Source organism: Elgaria multicarinata, chromosome 8, assembly GCF_023053635.1.
Source record: "Elgaria multicarinata webbii isolate HBS135686 ecotype San Diego chromosome 8, rElgMul1.1.pri, whole genome shotgun sequence".
Classification (NCBI taxonomy): Eukaryota; Metazoa; Chordata; class Lepidosauria; order Squamata; family Anguidae; genus Elgaria; species Elgaria multicarinata.
Window position 1 is genome coordinate 83,959,771 of NC_086178.1, and position 13,332 is coordinate 83,973,102.

At 39.4% G+C, this 13,332-nt stretch overlaps 1 protein-coding gene across 5 annotated transcripts in view; it reads right to left on the reverse strand.

Moving 5' to 3' along the window:
- PCGF5 (polycomb group ring finger 5) overlaps nucleotides 1–13,332 on the reverse strand; it is a 56,290-nt gene that overhangs the window by 12,805 nt on the left and 30,153 nt on the right. For all 5 annotated transcript variants that reach the window (XM_063132906.1, XM_063132905.1, XM_063132901.1 and 2 more), the window contains exons 4-8: nucleotides 8,855–8,910; nucleotides 8,680–8,739; nucleotides 3,481–3,626; nucleotides 2,563–2,661; nucleotides 602–691 (exon numbers count right to left, since the gene is read on the reverse strand). In XM_063132906.1, coding sequence (XP_062988976.1) covers nucleotides 602–691; nucleotides 2,563–2,661; nucleotides 3,481–3,626; nucleotides 8,680–8,739; nucleotides 8,855–8,910 — 451 coding nt within the window. The remainder of the gene's footprint in view (nucleotides 1–601; nucleotides 692–2,562; nucleotides 2,662–3,480; nucleotides 3,627–8,679; nucleotides 8,740–8,854; nucleotides 8,911–13,332) is intronic.

Consider the following 13,332-nt stretch of genomic DNA (forward strand, 5'->3'; position numbering starts at 1 on the left):
TGCCTAGGCAGGCATTATGGGTGAAATAACTATCACTTATCATGGCATGATAGCATAGAAGTTTAGGAACCATGGACCTAAGCTATTGAGAGCCAACAGTGAGTGAGAGAACATTTATCAGTAAACAGTTTTCACTTGTTTCGGGATTGTGGTTGTGTAGCTGCAATTGGAAAAACAGGAATATATAAAGCTACCTTATAATGAATCAAGCCATTGGCCAGCTAGCCTAGCACTATCTATTCTGATTAGGAACAGCTCTCCAGGGTCTCAGGCTCTGTCGCATCACCACCTATCTATTTCACTGGTAATACAAGAAATCAAACTTGGGGCCTCTGCACACAAGGCATGTGCTCTATTTGCTATGGTCCTTTCCCTGAAGCCTTGTTACTTTAAGGTACAAAATTCAGAAAGTGTAATATACATTCTAACTTTGTGCAACTGCTAAAAGTCAAAGTTTGTTTTGAATTCAAACTATATAAAAATCAGAAATGGTGAAAAATAGTAGGAAGCACTGTTGAGGTGTCTAAATATAAATACACAAAGGAGCTATAAATACACAGAAATAGCAAACTAAAAAAAAATAACGTTTTATTTTATTTACATTTTCGCCTCGTAGTCTCCATCGTGTCATATAGATGAATTCCATAGTGTGATCCTTCCCCATGATTTCCCCATTGCATAGTACATCCAGCTAAAAGAGAAAATAAAAAATAAAATAGAAAGTACATTAAATCATAGAATAACCTTAAGAGTCATAAAGACAATTGCCAAGCATATAGGAGGAGCAAATGATGAGAATGTGTTGTATAAAATAATTGTTTATTTGAAAAAAAGGAAGATACAAATAAAATGGCCCTGATCCAGATAGCTCCTTTTATATGCTCATATGTATTTCACTTTCATTCCTGACAGGAGACTCAAGTTCCCTATCTAAACAGGCTGCTTAGAATAAGAAAAGTGTAAAAAGTAGCTTGGAAGGTGACATGGGGGGGAATATCCATTGCAGCTGTCAAACACTTCTTGGTGTTATTTTTAAACTACAAGTTACTTAAGGCCCATTTGGCATCAATAGTAAATACGTAAAGGGCTTCTTTACTTACTTTACTTTCTTGACTTACTTTACTTTTCCGCTTGTGACTTTTTTTAAAAAGTAAAGTGAAAGATGTACAAATAAAATACATTTTGTCATACTCACTTTAAAAAAACTGCATCATGTCTGATGAATGAGGAAAAGGGAGACTGAGGCCTGATTTAACATTAGAACATAAGAAGCTGCTTATGTTATTGGTTCAGTTAGTCCTGTACTCTCAACTCTGGGAGCAGTTCTCTGGGATCTCAGGCAGTGGTCTGTCACATCACCTGCTACCTGACCTTTATTCTTTAACTGGAGATACCAAAGATTGAACCTGGGACATTGTACATACAAAGCATGTGCTCTACCTACTGAGCTGTGGTCCTTCTCCAATTATAGCCATAAATACCAGTTTTCAACTTGCTGATATTTATGACTACAGCACAAGGTGTGAAGGTGGGTTCAGACCATGGATAAAAAATCTGCCTTAACTCTTTTTAAAAACCTACACCTACTTTTACCTGCAGCCTTTTGGAGCCAGTTAAGATTACTAATGCCTCATTGTCTGACTCAGACAATGACTGGGTTCAGATGACACAATAACCAATGGTGGGTTAAACAGTCAATGGTTCGTTATTGTGTCATCTGTTGAGACCTTTTCACACCATGGTTGCTTATTTGGCTGAAATAACCAATGCAAATAATGTGCAGAGTTGATTATTTGAAAAACTGTTGGTTATTGTGTCGTTTGTTGGGCACCATTGACTGTTTCGTTGCACACAGCTAGTTATTTTCGGCAATTATAGAGTTCCTTGGCAAGAGCAACCAAAGCAGCAGATGCTGCTCTATCCAGCCAGCAGAACTCAGAATGGCTGATGGGATACCAGCAGGAGACTGCAAGGGGGGAGAGAGGGGGGATGTGTCAATCAAACACACCATTGACTAATAGGCAACTCAGTGCGGGCCTTAATCCACACCATGGTTGATTATAATCATGTCATGTGGGGAGTCCCCACTAAACAATCAACCGTGGAGTTGACTATTAACCCACCATTGACTATGATGTTGCTTGAATGCAGCCAATATTTCCTATTCTATTTTCTTATAATATATTCTATTCTCCATAACATAAATGGACTTAACTTTTCAGGAGAAGTGCCAGTTGTTCTGAGAAATGTTTATGCAAATAGTAATGTTTTTCAATGAAGTCAAGTTTATTCCAATTTCTTACTGAGTAAATTCAGTAAAAATAGAAACCTTATTCTGGATTGACACTTAAAACTGCAATCCTGTGTACATTTACATTAGAGTAAGCCTTCACTGAATCGACTTCTCAGTAAATATGCAAAAGATCGGATGATTAATCTCACACTCCATGTTTGGCATTAAAAGCAAAAAAATATTTATACCACTAAAGCTTTGACATCTAAGGCCACTTAGCCTTAATCAAGGAAAATAGTCTGCAACCTTTAAGCTGCTGCCCATCATACCTCGTAAGAACTTGGAAGTTTTAATTTTAAACTGAGAAACTTCTTGATAGTTCCTACAGTCACTCGCGTAGAACACCGGATGAATTTCTTCATCAATCCCTAAAGGAAAGGAGACAAAAACTATAAACCTGGATACAATTGGTCCCAAAAGCTACCAATAAAAGACAAACCTATTTGATAACATTCCTAGGATGAGGTGGGGAGGCTAATAATAAAGCATATTTAGGGCATGGAAGGTTTATGGCAGCTTCAGTGTATGAAAATACTATAAGCTCCGCCTATCATTTCAGTTGCAGCAATGTTGTTGTAGGTCTGCATGCAAATTTATACAAAGGTTTGCTCACAAGTGAAAGGCAACCTTAATTAATCATAACAGATTCAAACAGGACAGCTGTGTTAATCTGTAGTATGAAAACAAGAGTCAGTAGCACCTTAAGCACTAACGGTGTTTTATTTTTAAGGCATGAACTTTTGTGGCTAAACCCACTTCGTCAGATGCAGAAATGGATAGAAACAAGATGAAAACGTCATAGAACACTTCCATCTGAGAGCCAAACTACATGTTTGCCAACAGACTGTATTTTAGATTGACACAAAGCTGTAAAGTGGTGGAATGACTTAAAGTGGAGAAGTGTCAGTTGAGAGCAGGATGCTGGATCCTTCAAATGTTACTGACAGGTGTGTGTGTGTATGTGTGTGTTTAACTAGACTCAGAGACTGAAAATGAGCCCAGATGAGGAAAAAACAGCATGGGGTTGGAGGGGAAGGGTTGAAATTTCATATGGTTTTGAAAGAGCATAGTTATGGAAAATGAGATTTTTCAACTGTTAACACACCTAAGGGATTTATAGCACACCACTAAAATTGGTCTGTACTGTTCTAATAACCTTAGGAGCAGAACATGTTTTCAAAACTCACTTTTACTACATTATCCCCTGACTGCCCATTGTTGCGTAAACAATCCAGACAAATAGCAATCTGCGGATCACTCCTGTGATAGTCTTTATCCTCTTGATTTTCATCTCCATCTTCATCATCTTTGGGATTTTCAGATTTTGGATTTTCTTCAGCAAAATGAAAAAAAAGAGATGATGGTGATGATGATGATGATGATGATTAATATTAATATTATTATATTTATTTATATCCCACTTTTTCCCCAGTACTTGGTGATTTACATAATTAAAACATGTACAATTAAAACATATAAATATAAATTTACAAAAGTTAAAATTGAATTAAACCTACAGTAAAATTAAAAGCATGTTAATTTTTTTAAAAACAGTAACAGATCAAAAAGGGGGAGGGAATCCAATACATTAACACAGGTCCAGAGTAGCTCCAAAAGCCTGCTGAAACAAAAACGTTTTTGCCTGCCTCCGAAAGTGTAGCACAGAGGGAGCCAGTCTAGCCTCCCTGGGAAAGGAGTTCCAGAGCCTTGGAGCAGCTACTGAGAAGGCCCTATCCTGCATACCCATCAGGCATGCCTGGTATGTTGGTGGGACTGAGAGAAAGGCCTCCCCGGAAGATCTCAGAGCATGGGCAGGCTCATATCGGAGAATATGGTCTTTCAGATAACCTGGACTCGAGCCGTAAAGAGCTTTATAGGTGATAACCAGCACTTTGAATTGTGACCGGAAACAGACTGGAAGGCAGTGAAGCTGTTTTAACAGGGGAGTTGTATGCTCCCTGTAACCAGCCCTGGTCAACAATCTGGCTGCAGCTCTTTGAACCAGCTGAAGTTTCCGAACAGTCTTCAAAGGCAGCCCCACGTAGAGCACATTACAATAATCCAATCAGGATGTAACTAAGGCATGTGTCACCATGGCCAGGTCTGACATCTCAAGGAATGGGCACAGTTGGCGCACTAGCTTTAACTGTTCAAATGCACCCCTGGCCACCACCGAAACCTGGGCATTCAGGCTCAGGGCTGAATCCAGGAGTACACCAAAGCTACGAACTTGTGTCTTCAGGGGAGCGTAACTCCATCCAGCACAAGCTGACTCCCTATTCCCCAATCTGCCTTTCGACTGACCAGGAGCATCTCCGTCTTGTCTGGATTAAGCTTCAATTTGTTTGCCCTCATTCAGTCCATTACTGCTGACAGACACCGGTTTAGCACAGAAACAGCTTCCTTGGAATTGGGTGGAAAGGAATAGTAGAGTTGGGTGTCATCAGCATACTGGTACCATTTACAGATGTACCACATAATTCAAAACAACGGATTTTGGATTGTAATCTAGGCAATGCTTACTTAGATGTATGCTCCATCAAAATTAAGGAGATGTAACTCAGTGGCAAGATTCCCACTGTGCACCACAACAGTTGCACTATGGAATTCTGAACAGCTCTATTCTATCCCCTCCTCTGTTTGATATCTACATGAAAGTGGATGCTTTATTATTTGGATGCTGGGAGGTTATTTGGATGCTGGGAGAGACATGTCATCAATATGATGATGACCTGGTATGCACGGCATGACAGCCCACCATGCCTTTATTTACCCGAGTAGGGTGTTGTGTTGTGCTGTGCTGGGCAGCTGACTGGCACCCATGGGCACCTGATTTGTCGTGGCTTCTTGTGTCATTGAACCCAGATGACAGGGGTTGTTTGAGCGTTTGACAACCGTCAAACCACCCTAAAATAAACCACGGGTTATCTGAGGGGTGTCTAACCCTCAAACATCCCCTGCCACTTGGGTTTGTACAGCATGACAAACCACAGCAAGCCGGGCATCCAAAGGTGACTTGTTACAATGGTGTCCATGGTCATCCGACACAGCAGCCATGGTGCAAACCAGGTAAATTTCTATTTTTCATACTCAGGTGAAATAGAGGAAGTTCTGAACAAGATGCTTGAGGTCAGTGATTGATTACACGAGATCTAATAAACTGAAGTTCCATCTATATAAGATGAAGGTATTGTTGGTGGATGGTTCATTTGTTCCAGAAGGTGGTGTTCATCCTGCTCTTGATGGTATTTCATTCCCATTTAATAAACAGGTTCACAGCCCTCTTAACCCCAGCTATTTCTTCTAGTTCAAAGGCCCTGCTGAACATGCTTCCAATCTTAATCTTATCAACACTAAATTGGTTCATCCATTCCCCAACATACTTAGGGAGAAAAGATCTGAGAGCGCAAAACTGGGGTCCAGGGAGAAGGAGAAATACAGCTAGCATAGAAAACAATTTCCTTTGATTCCAGGAAATTATGCCTAGAATATAGGCTTGAATGCCTTTACATACCATAATCTATTCATTGCATATTTTTTCTTAAATTAAACGTGAGCAGTATCTTATACTGCCCCTGTGCTACTGGAATGGACCGCTAGTGCAAGAGGAACTAGCAGTTCCTGAAAGAAATGGAAACAAGTGGTTCCTCTCATTTCTGTAATGCGACAGGTCACTGGAGCTCACAGAAGGGAGCTCTGCTAACTTCTTGTTCTGGAAATGAGCATTGTTGCTCATTTCCATGCTTATTTTAGGAACCATGCTTATTTATATGTTGACATTTCTAGATTGTAAGCCATTTGGCCAGGACATTGTTTTATTGTTTTGTTCTCTGTACAGTGCCATGTACAAGTCTGGTGCTTTATAAATAAATGATAATAATAATAACTGCTGGTTCCTGTTGCACTAATAATCTATTTCACTAGTGTAACAAAACTAGCAGAGGTGCAGTGGAGTTATAGGATATTGCCCCTTGATTCCAATTTAAATCCAAAGAGTAAATAGTGGAAACAGGCAATAATATGAGGCAGAGGTAATGTTAGACACTGCACATTTTCATAATAGCATTTTTTGTATTTCTTATTAACATTTTATAAAATTAGGATATATTCAGAATTGTGCATAACCCTTGGGCAATCTAAATTTTGTATATAAAAAGCTGGATTTTGCAACTTGTATAGATTCTGCAATTTCTGATTCCTAACACACACTGCTTATTTATTTATTTATTTATTTATTACATTTTTATACCGCCCAATAGCCAAAGCTCTCTGGGCGGTTCACAAAAATTAAAACCATAATAAAACAACCAACATGTTAAAAGCATAATTACAAAATACAGTATAAAAAGCAGTATCAAAGGGAAAATTTAAATTGTTTAGTAAGAAACCTGTATTTGTAAATGTTTTTTTCCTATACAGATCTAAACACCTTTTATAGATGAGTTATGTTACACATGCTACATTACCCTGCCTTGCAAACATATCCAAATACCTAGTTGCTGATTTAAAGTTAGATATTAAACTTCCAAGTCCATGGTCATCTTCAATAATTAAGACACCTGCATACTATAAGCTGGACATGTTGTAAATTAGAGCCAAGCTAAAACAAAGTAATCATCTATTTAGGTAATACTCTATAAATCATTGGTCTCGGCTACAAGAATAACTGCAAATATTGACTGAGGATTCAGTTTGAAACCAGCTTTGAGGCAAACCCCACACCCACACCCACTAGTGATAGGAAGAGTGTGACCTAACATGTTTCACACTCAATAAACAATTCAGCAGGACCCTTCCCAGGACACAGGGTAGGTAACATGGTATGTAATCAAATATTTGCCTGGTGCCTCCAGATAACAAGGCCATGTCTATATGATGCCGCTTTGCCTCCTGATTCTCCTAAAACCCTGCAGCATTGCTGCTGTGAAGTGGAATCGAAAAAGTTACACAGAAGGAGAGAGCACGGGCTATGCAGCCTGGGAAAAATCACAGCATCGTTGTTAGATGGCAGGAATGGGAAACGGCGAAAACTTTTTTTAATGGCAACTCTGTGCAGCTTTGAAAACCTGCAGCAGCACATCTGCACTGCTACAGTTCATTTAATTTATACGTTATATATCTTAACTGCCCTTACTTTTGTTCCCTGACTTTTACATTGCCATGGTGGCCGTTATGACGCTTGTCGAGCCCGCCCCCTGCCCTGCAATCCTACACCTACCCTCGCTGGGATCTGCCCCTTTGGTTCAGGTTAAGAAAGTATGCCCACTTTCTTAACCTGAACCAAAGCCACCACTGACAGATGAAAAAACAACGTGGTGACATCGGAACAATTGAAAAAGTCACAGTAAAACAACACTTCAAAGGATGAAGTTTAGCAGGGAAAAGCCCAGTGTGGTTGTGAGTTGGCGGCTGCATCATTTAAACAACAGGGTGCAACTGTGAAGCAATGACGGGGTAGATAGAGCATATAGACAAGCCCTTAGACAAGTTCTCACTCCCACAGGGATAAAAATATGCATGTATCTGTAATAATACTGGTTTGCATTATTACATGAGGTTGTGCTATGAAGACTGTTTAAATGACTTTCTCATTCTCCATCAGAGTGTAATGGAAAGGCAAGATCTCAACTTAAGTAGGAGAGAGTTGAATTATCTGCAGTGCTGATTTTGCCTAAAGATGCACAAAATAACTATGAAAACATACTAAACCCTAAAAGACTTAGAGTTCGTAGTGATATGGAAAAACACAGAAATAGCAGTATGCATACTGCTAAGTGATCTCAACTCAGAGACTGCTATTGGCAAGGTGTCAAGAATACTAGTTCCTTGCCTGCTTCTGTTCGTTGGATTATTCCACAAAAATCCAGTTAGACAAAAAAAAATCTTTTATATGTATGCCCATGTGAAACATTCCAAATGCACAAGAATGCTTTTATAAAATATAACTGAATTTTTAAAACATATTTTAATTTAAAAATATAGTTGCGCTATATGAAAAGTGGGAAATCCTTGCAAGCCAAACATTCCTGGATACACAGTGGTATATACAGAACCCTAAACCTCTGGATTAGATAACAAGGGCCCTTTCTACACCTAAGGATTATCCCAGGAAAATGGAGGGATCGTCCCTGTCTGCTTCCGGGATCCCCTGTGTGTCATTTGAATGCAAAGATGATCCTGGGATGATCCCTAGAAAAAAGGCACGTATAGAAACGGCCAAACTCAAGTCTGGAAGTTCTTCATCTTACTGTATGATATGTTTTATAAAAATAGCCAATTATAAATAAGATAAGTAACATTTATTAGAAAGTGCAAGTGAAAATATCATCTGAAAACACACTGGACCTTATTAAGATGTTGCTACAATATCAAAAAAGTTTAATTACCTTCTCCATTTTCTTGAGGTTTGTTTTTCTTCCAGAATTCTGCCTCACGGTACAGTTCCTCTAATTAGCAACAACAACAAAAAAGCAGCGTGGTATTTCAGATCAATAATGCTAGAATATCAACAGGAATGCAGAAAAAATAAAGCAGCAATCTTAAGAGAGAGAGAAAACTTACGTTCTCGAAGTCCTGGAACCAACTTAAATATAATTTCCTCTAATGTGTTATCCAGCCTTGGGGAGAGAAGATATTTTTTTTAAAGAAGTCAAAAGATTTAAGATTTATTTATTAATTTATTTTAAAGTTTGTTGTTAAAACGAACATTTTAGACTGTAGAAATTCAAAGGAAAATAGTAAAAGAAATATTCCAGAACATTATTTTTGGCAGCAATGACTTAAGCCACTTACTCCCAAACAGTAAGCTATGTCAATACACACACACACACACTAATAAAAAAAAGTTCTGTGAGCCTACAGAACTCACTGTCCACTGTGTGTCTGTGTGTTCACTGCTCTGCCCTTGTCTTTTTCCAATCAGCTTTTGCTTGGGAGTGACAATTGTACAATATCTTTGCAGTAGCTCTGATTACACTGAGAATGTTGATCATTCAGAGACATAGCAAAATTACCTGTACTAATAGGAGGTATCTCCAGAATACTAACTTGTAGAGAAATACAGGTGCAAAATTCATATTTTTACAGCACAGTCCTACATGTCTACTTAAAAGTAAGTCCCACTGAATTTAACGGGGCTTTCCCTTGGCTAAGTGGGCATAGTTGCAACCTTACTGTACCTAAATTTTACAATCTAAAAGTAAACTTGTTCAAGTGGAAATGTCAAGTATGCCTCCAATTTTAATACAGAAAAAAAGTGTGCCTCAGCTATCTGAAGTTTGGGAAAGTACAATCTGCTTCCTATACGAGACAAAATGAGTTGATATAGAATCAGTAATAAGTATACTGCTTATTATACAGTAATAAGTATACCAGCTTTACATCTCGGTGGGGTCTGACCTCGGTGAGGCAGTTGCTACTCTGTCTTGGTCCCTGGCTGAGATCTGTAACTGGATGTAAACTAAAGCTTAACCCGGAGACGACTGAGCTGATGGTGATTGGCCAAGGTCAGTGGCTGTCAGATTTGAGGCAGGAGCTCGTAAATCTGCCTATTTCAGGAATCTGACCAAGGATTATGACTGAGGTGCGGGACCTGGGTGTTATTATTGACCAGTCCCTAACTATGTCATCACAGGTGGGGGCCGTGGTTCGGAGTTGCTTTAATCAACTACATGTGCTCCGCCAAGTTCGCCCCTTTCTGTCAGAGGCTGATCTTACCACCGCAGTCCAGGCCCTGGTTCTTTCCAGACTGGACTATTGCAACCTGTTATATACAGGGCTTCCTTTGAAGCAAATCCAACGCCTACAGGCTGTACAAAATGCAGCAGCCAGGTTGGTCAAGGGGCTCCCAAAGTGGTCTTCTATCACTTTGGTGCTTCAAGAGCTCCATTGGCTGCAGGTGGCTGCTAGGGTGCGCTACAAGGTCTTGTTGACTATGTATAAAGCCCTGCATTGCTTGGGTCCTGGATACTTGAGCACTTGCCTCTCTCCTGTGTCTCACCATTGGCAGACTTGCTCTCAGGAGCAGGGTGCCCTGATGGTCCCCCGCTACAAATTGGAATGTGCGGGGGCCAGGGCTTTTTCAGTGGCTGGCCCCCGGTTATGGAATAATGTGCCACTGGAGATTAGACAGGCTCCCACTCTCAATTGTTTCAAACACCTTTGTAAGGCGTTTTTATTTTATTTTTTATTTATTTATTTATTTATTACATTTCTATACCGCCCAATAGCTGAAGCTCTCTGGGCGGTTCACAAAAATTAAAACCATAGTAAGACAACCAACAGGTTAAAAGCACAAATACAAATACATTTTCACAAGAGTTTGGGGAGGGGGTGGTTTAAATTGGGGTTGAGGGCTTTTAATGGTTTGAGGGTGAGGGTTTTAATGGAATTGTCTTAATGTGGGTTGAGGGGTTTAATGGAATTGTTTTATATGTTATTGTAAAGCGCCTCGATGCCAGAAATGGTGAGGCAGCGCTATAAAAATGCTTTAAACAAATAAATAAATAAATAAGTATAAAGTAGTTGAAGTGGGCACATGTTAAAAAATGAGCTTGTAGCTGCTTCTGCCTTGTAGTCCATGTCATTGTAGAAGCACAAACCATGTGTGGGAGCCAATTGCAACTCCCCACAGTATATTTTCATGACGGGGAATATATGTTCAATATCTCCCAAGATAATATCAGTATGAGGTTTAATAAAAAGCATTAGATGGCAATGAAACATATCCTGAGCCTATTTCATAAGAGCTCTTTCTTCAGAGAAACTAAATATGCAAAGTGTGACTTAATATTAGGGCGGCAATAGCACGTGTGAAAAGGATTTAGGTGGATCAGAAGCTGAACATTACCCAGGAGTGTCATGCAACTGCTAAAAAAGCTAATGCAATCTTAGACTTCATTAACATAAGCATAGTGTCCAAGATCTCAGAAATAATCGTTTCACTCTACTTAGCGCTAGTCAGGCTGCATCTGGAGTACTGTGTCCAGTTCTAGGTGCTACATTTTAAGGAGGACACTAATATACTGGCATGTGCACAGAGAAGGGTGATGAGGGGCCGTGAAGGCAAGTCCTATGAGGAACAGTTGAAAGAGCTGGTATATTTAGCTTGGAGAAGACTAAGGGGAGATGTGATAGCTGTCTTCAAATAGCTGAAGGGTTGTCATGCTTATGATGGAACAGACTTATTCCCTGCTGCTAGACGGCAAGACTTGGAACCAAGGGGTGGAAATTGTAGGGAAGCAGACTTTTTGATGAACGTTAGGAGAAACTTTCTGATGCAAGCTGTTTGATAGTATAACAGACTGCCTCAGAAGGTAGTGGGCTCTCCTTTGATGGAGACTTTTAAGCAGAAGGTAGATGCCTATCAGTCAGAGATGCTGTAGCTGCATCCCACATTGACATTGCAGGTTCTGCACTAAGCAGGGGTTTAGACAATATGGCCGCCTAGGTCCCTTCCAACTCTACAATTTGATGATGCTAATCTGTTCTAATTCTGCTAAATATCTGTTAAACACTGTTACAAATCAAACCAGTAAGAAAACACGGGTTATTAGACAGTTTAAAAGCACAATCAATCAAGAAAAGTGCATATTTGGGGTTGTGTTCATAGTATACTTCCTCTTGGTCTGCTTAAGACAGCACAGGCTGAATTTAGGTGCCTCTTCTACATAACAGGTGATCATATATAAATGTTTTAAGTAAAAATAAATAAATAAGATCACCTGCTTGTGATGCATGTTCAGAGCCTGACCAGCCAAGAGGAAGAGCTAGATGAAGATTTAAGAGGTATGCACAGAACTCCTGATACAGTATGCCAAGCACTTTGTAAGAGCGGAGGAGGAAAATGATGGCAGAGAGGGAAAGCAGGGCTCTATTGAGCCCTGCGGTAATCCCTCCATGTGCTGGTACTGTAACTAAAATAGGATGAATTATGCCCATAATTATAAATTCTACCCCTCAACCTTCAAACTGTTTTCTAATCAGTAAAGATTGATTGAAAAATACTATATTAGTTAAGTATTTACAACATTAAGCCATTTTAATCTGAGCTGTATATGTATTGCCATCCTACAAAAACCAACAACAGAATGTGTAAAACTCATGCTCCTGGAGCATTTCAGGAATAGTTTAAAAATGGCAGAATGATTTGTGCAAAATGTGGGAAATTGTGCATATTTGCTTAATTTGCATCATTTATGCAGGATCTCATCTTTTCTTCATAGTAATTATTTTTTTCTTAAAAGCAAAGTACACACAGCCCTGGCTATAATTTTCATGTAAAGCAGGCATGTCTCTTTTTGTAAAACCCATTATATTAGGGTCAAACTATGGGAGGGTTCGTGAACTGCAAAACAGGCACTCTGACTTGTTTCTCCCCTGGCAAGTTGGAGAAATAAATCAAGCCAGAGACACAAGCCTGAGTTCCCGGTTTGCACATCATGCTAAATAAACATGGTTGGTTATAGTCCTGCAATTAAATTATATTTGCAGTCTTGCCATTGATTTCACAATGGCTTCTGTGCGTTTAACGGATGCAAGATTTCAGGCCACATGAATGAACTGCTCACAGGGACCAATCAGCTAAAAGATAAAATTTTCCCTCAAAGGAATCAGATTGCAACACTCTTCTGGAGAGGAGCAATTCACAAAAATCTACTAACTGCCTGGTCAGCTTACCAGTGTAGAGTCAATAGACCAGCTGTGTCCTAAGGCACTGCTGAAACACAGAGAACATGCTGGAGACAAGTCACTTCAACTGCCATTGATTTTAATGAAACTGGATAGTATCCATGGTCAGCTGATATTATCTATAAATAAGTTTAGATGTAGACTGAGCAGAGATCTTGCCTTTTTTGATCCACACCTGCTCAAGTGAGATTTATAATAAAATTATGTACATAAAAGTTACTTAAGGGTAAAGACACTCTCAATTCGACACATAGCACATATGTCACCTGTGCTTTGAGCACAGTTTCACAACTAAATTAACAGAGGAGAACGCAATGAATCAAACGCTGGTTCAAGCAATCAGTCTTGCC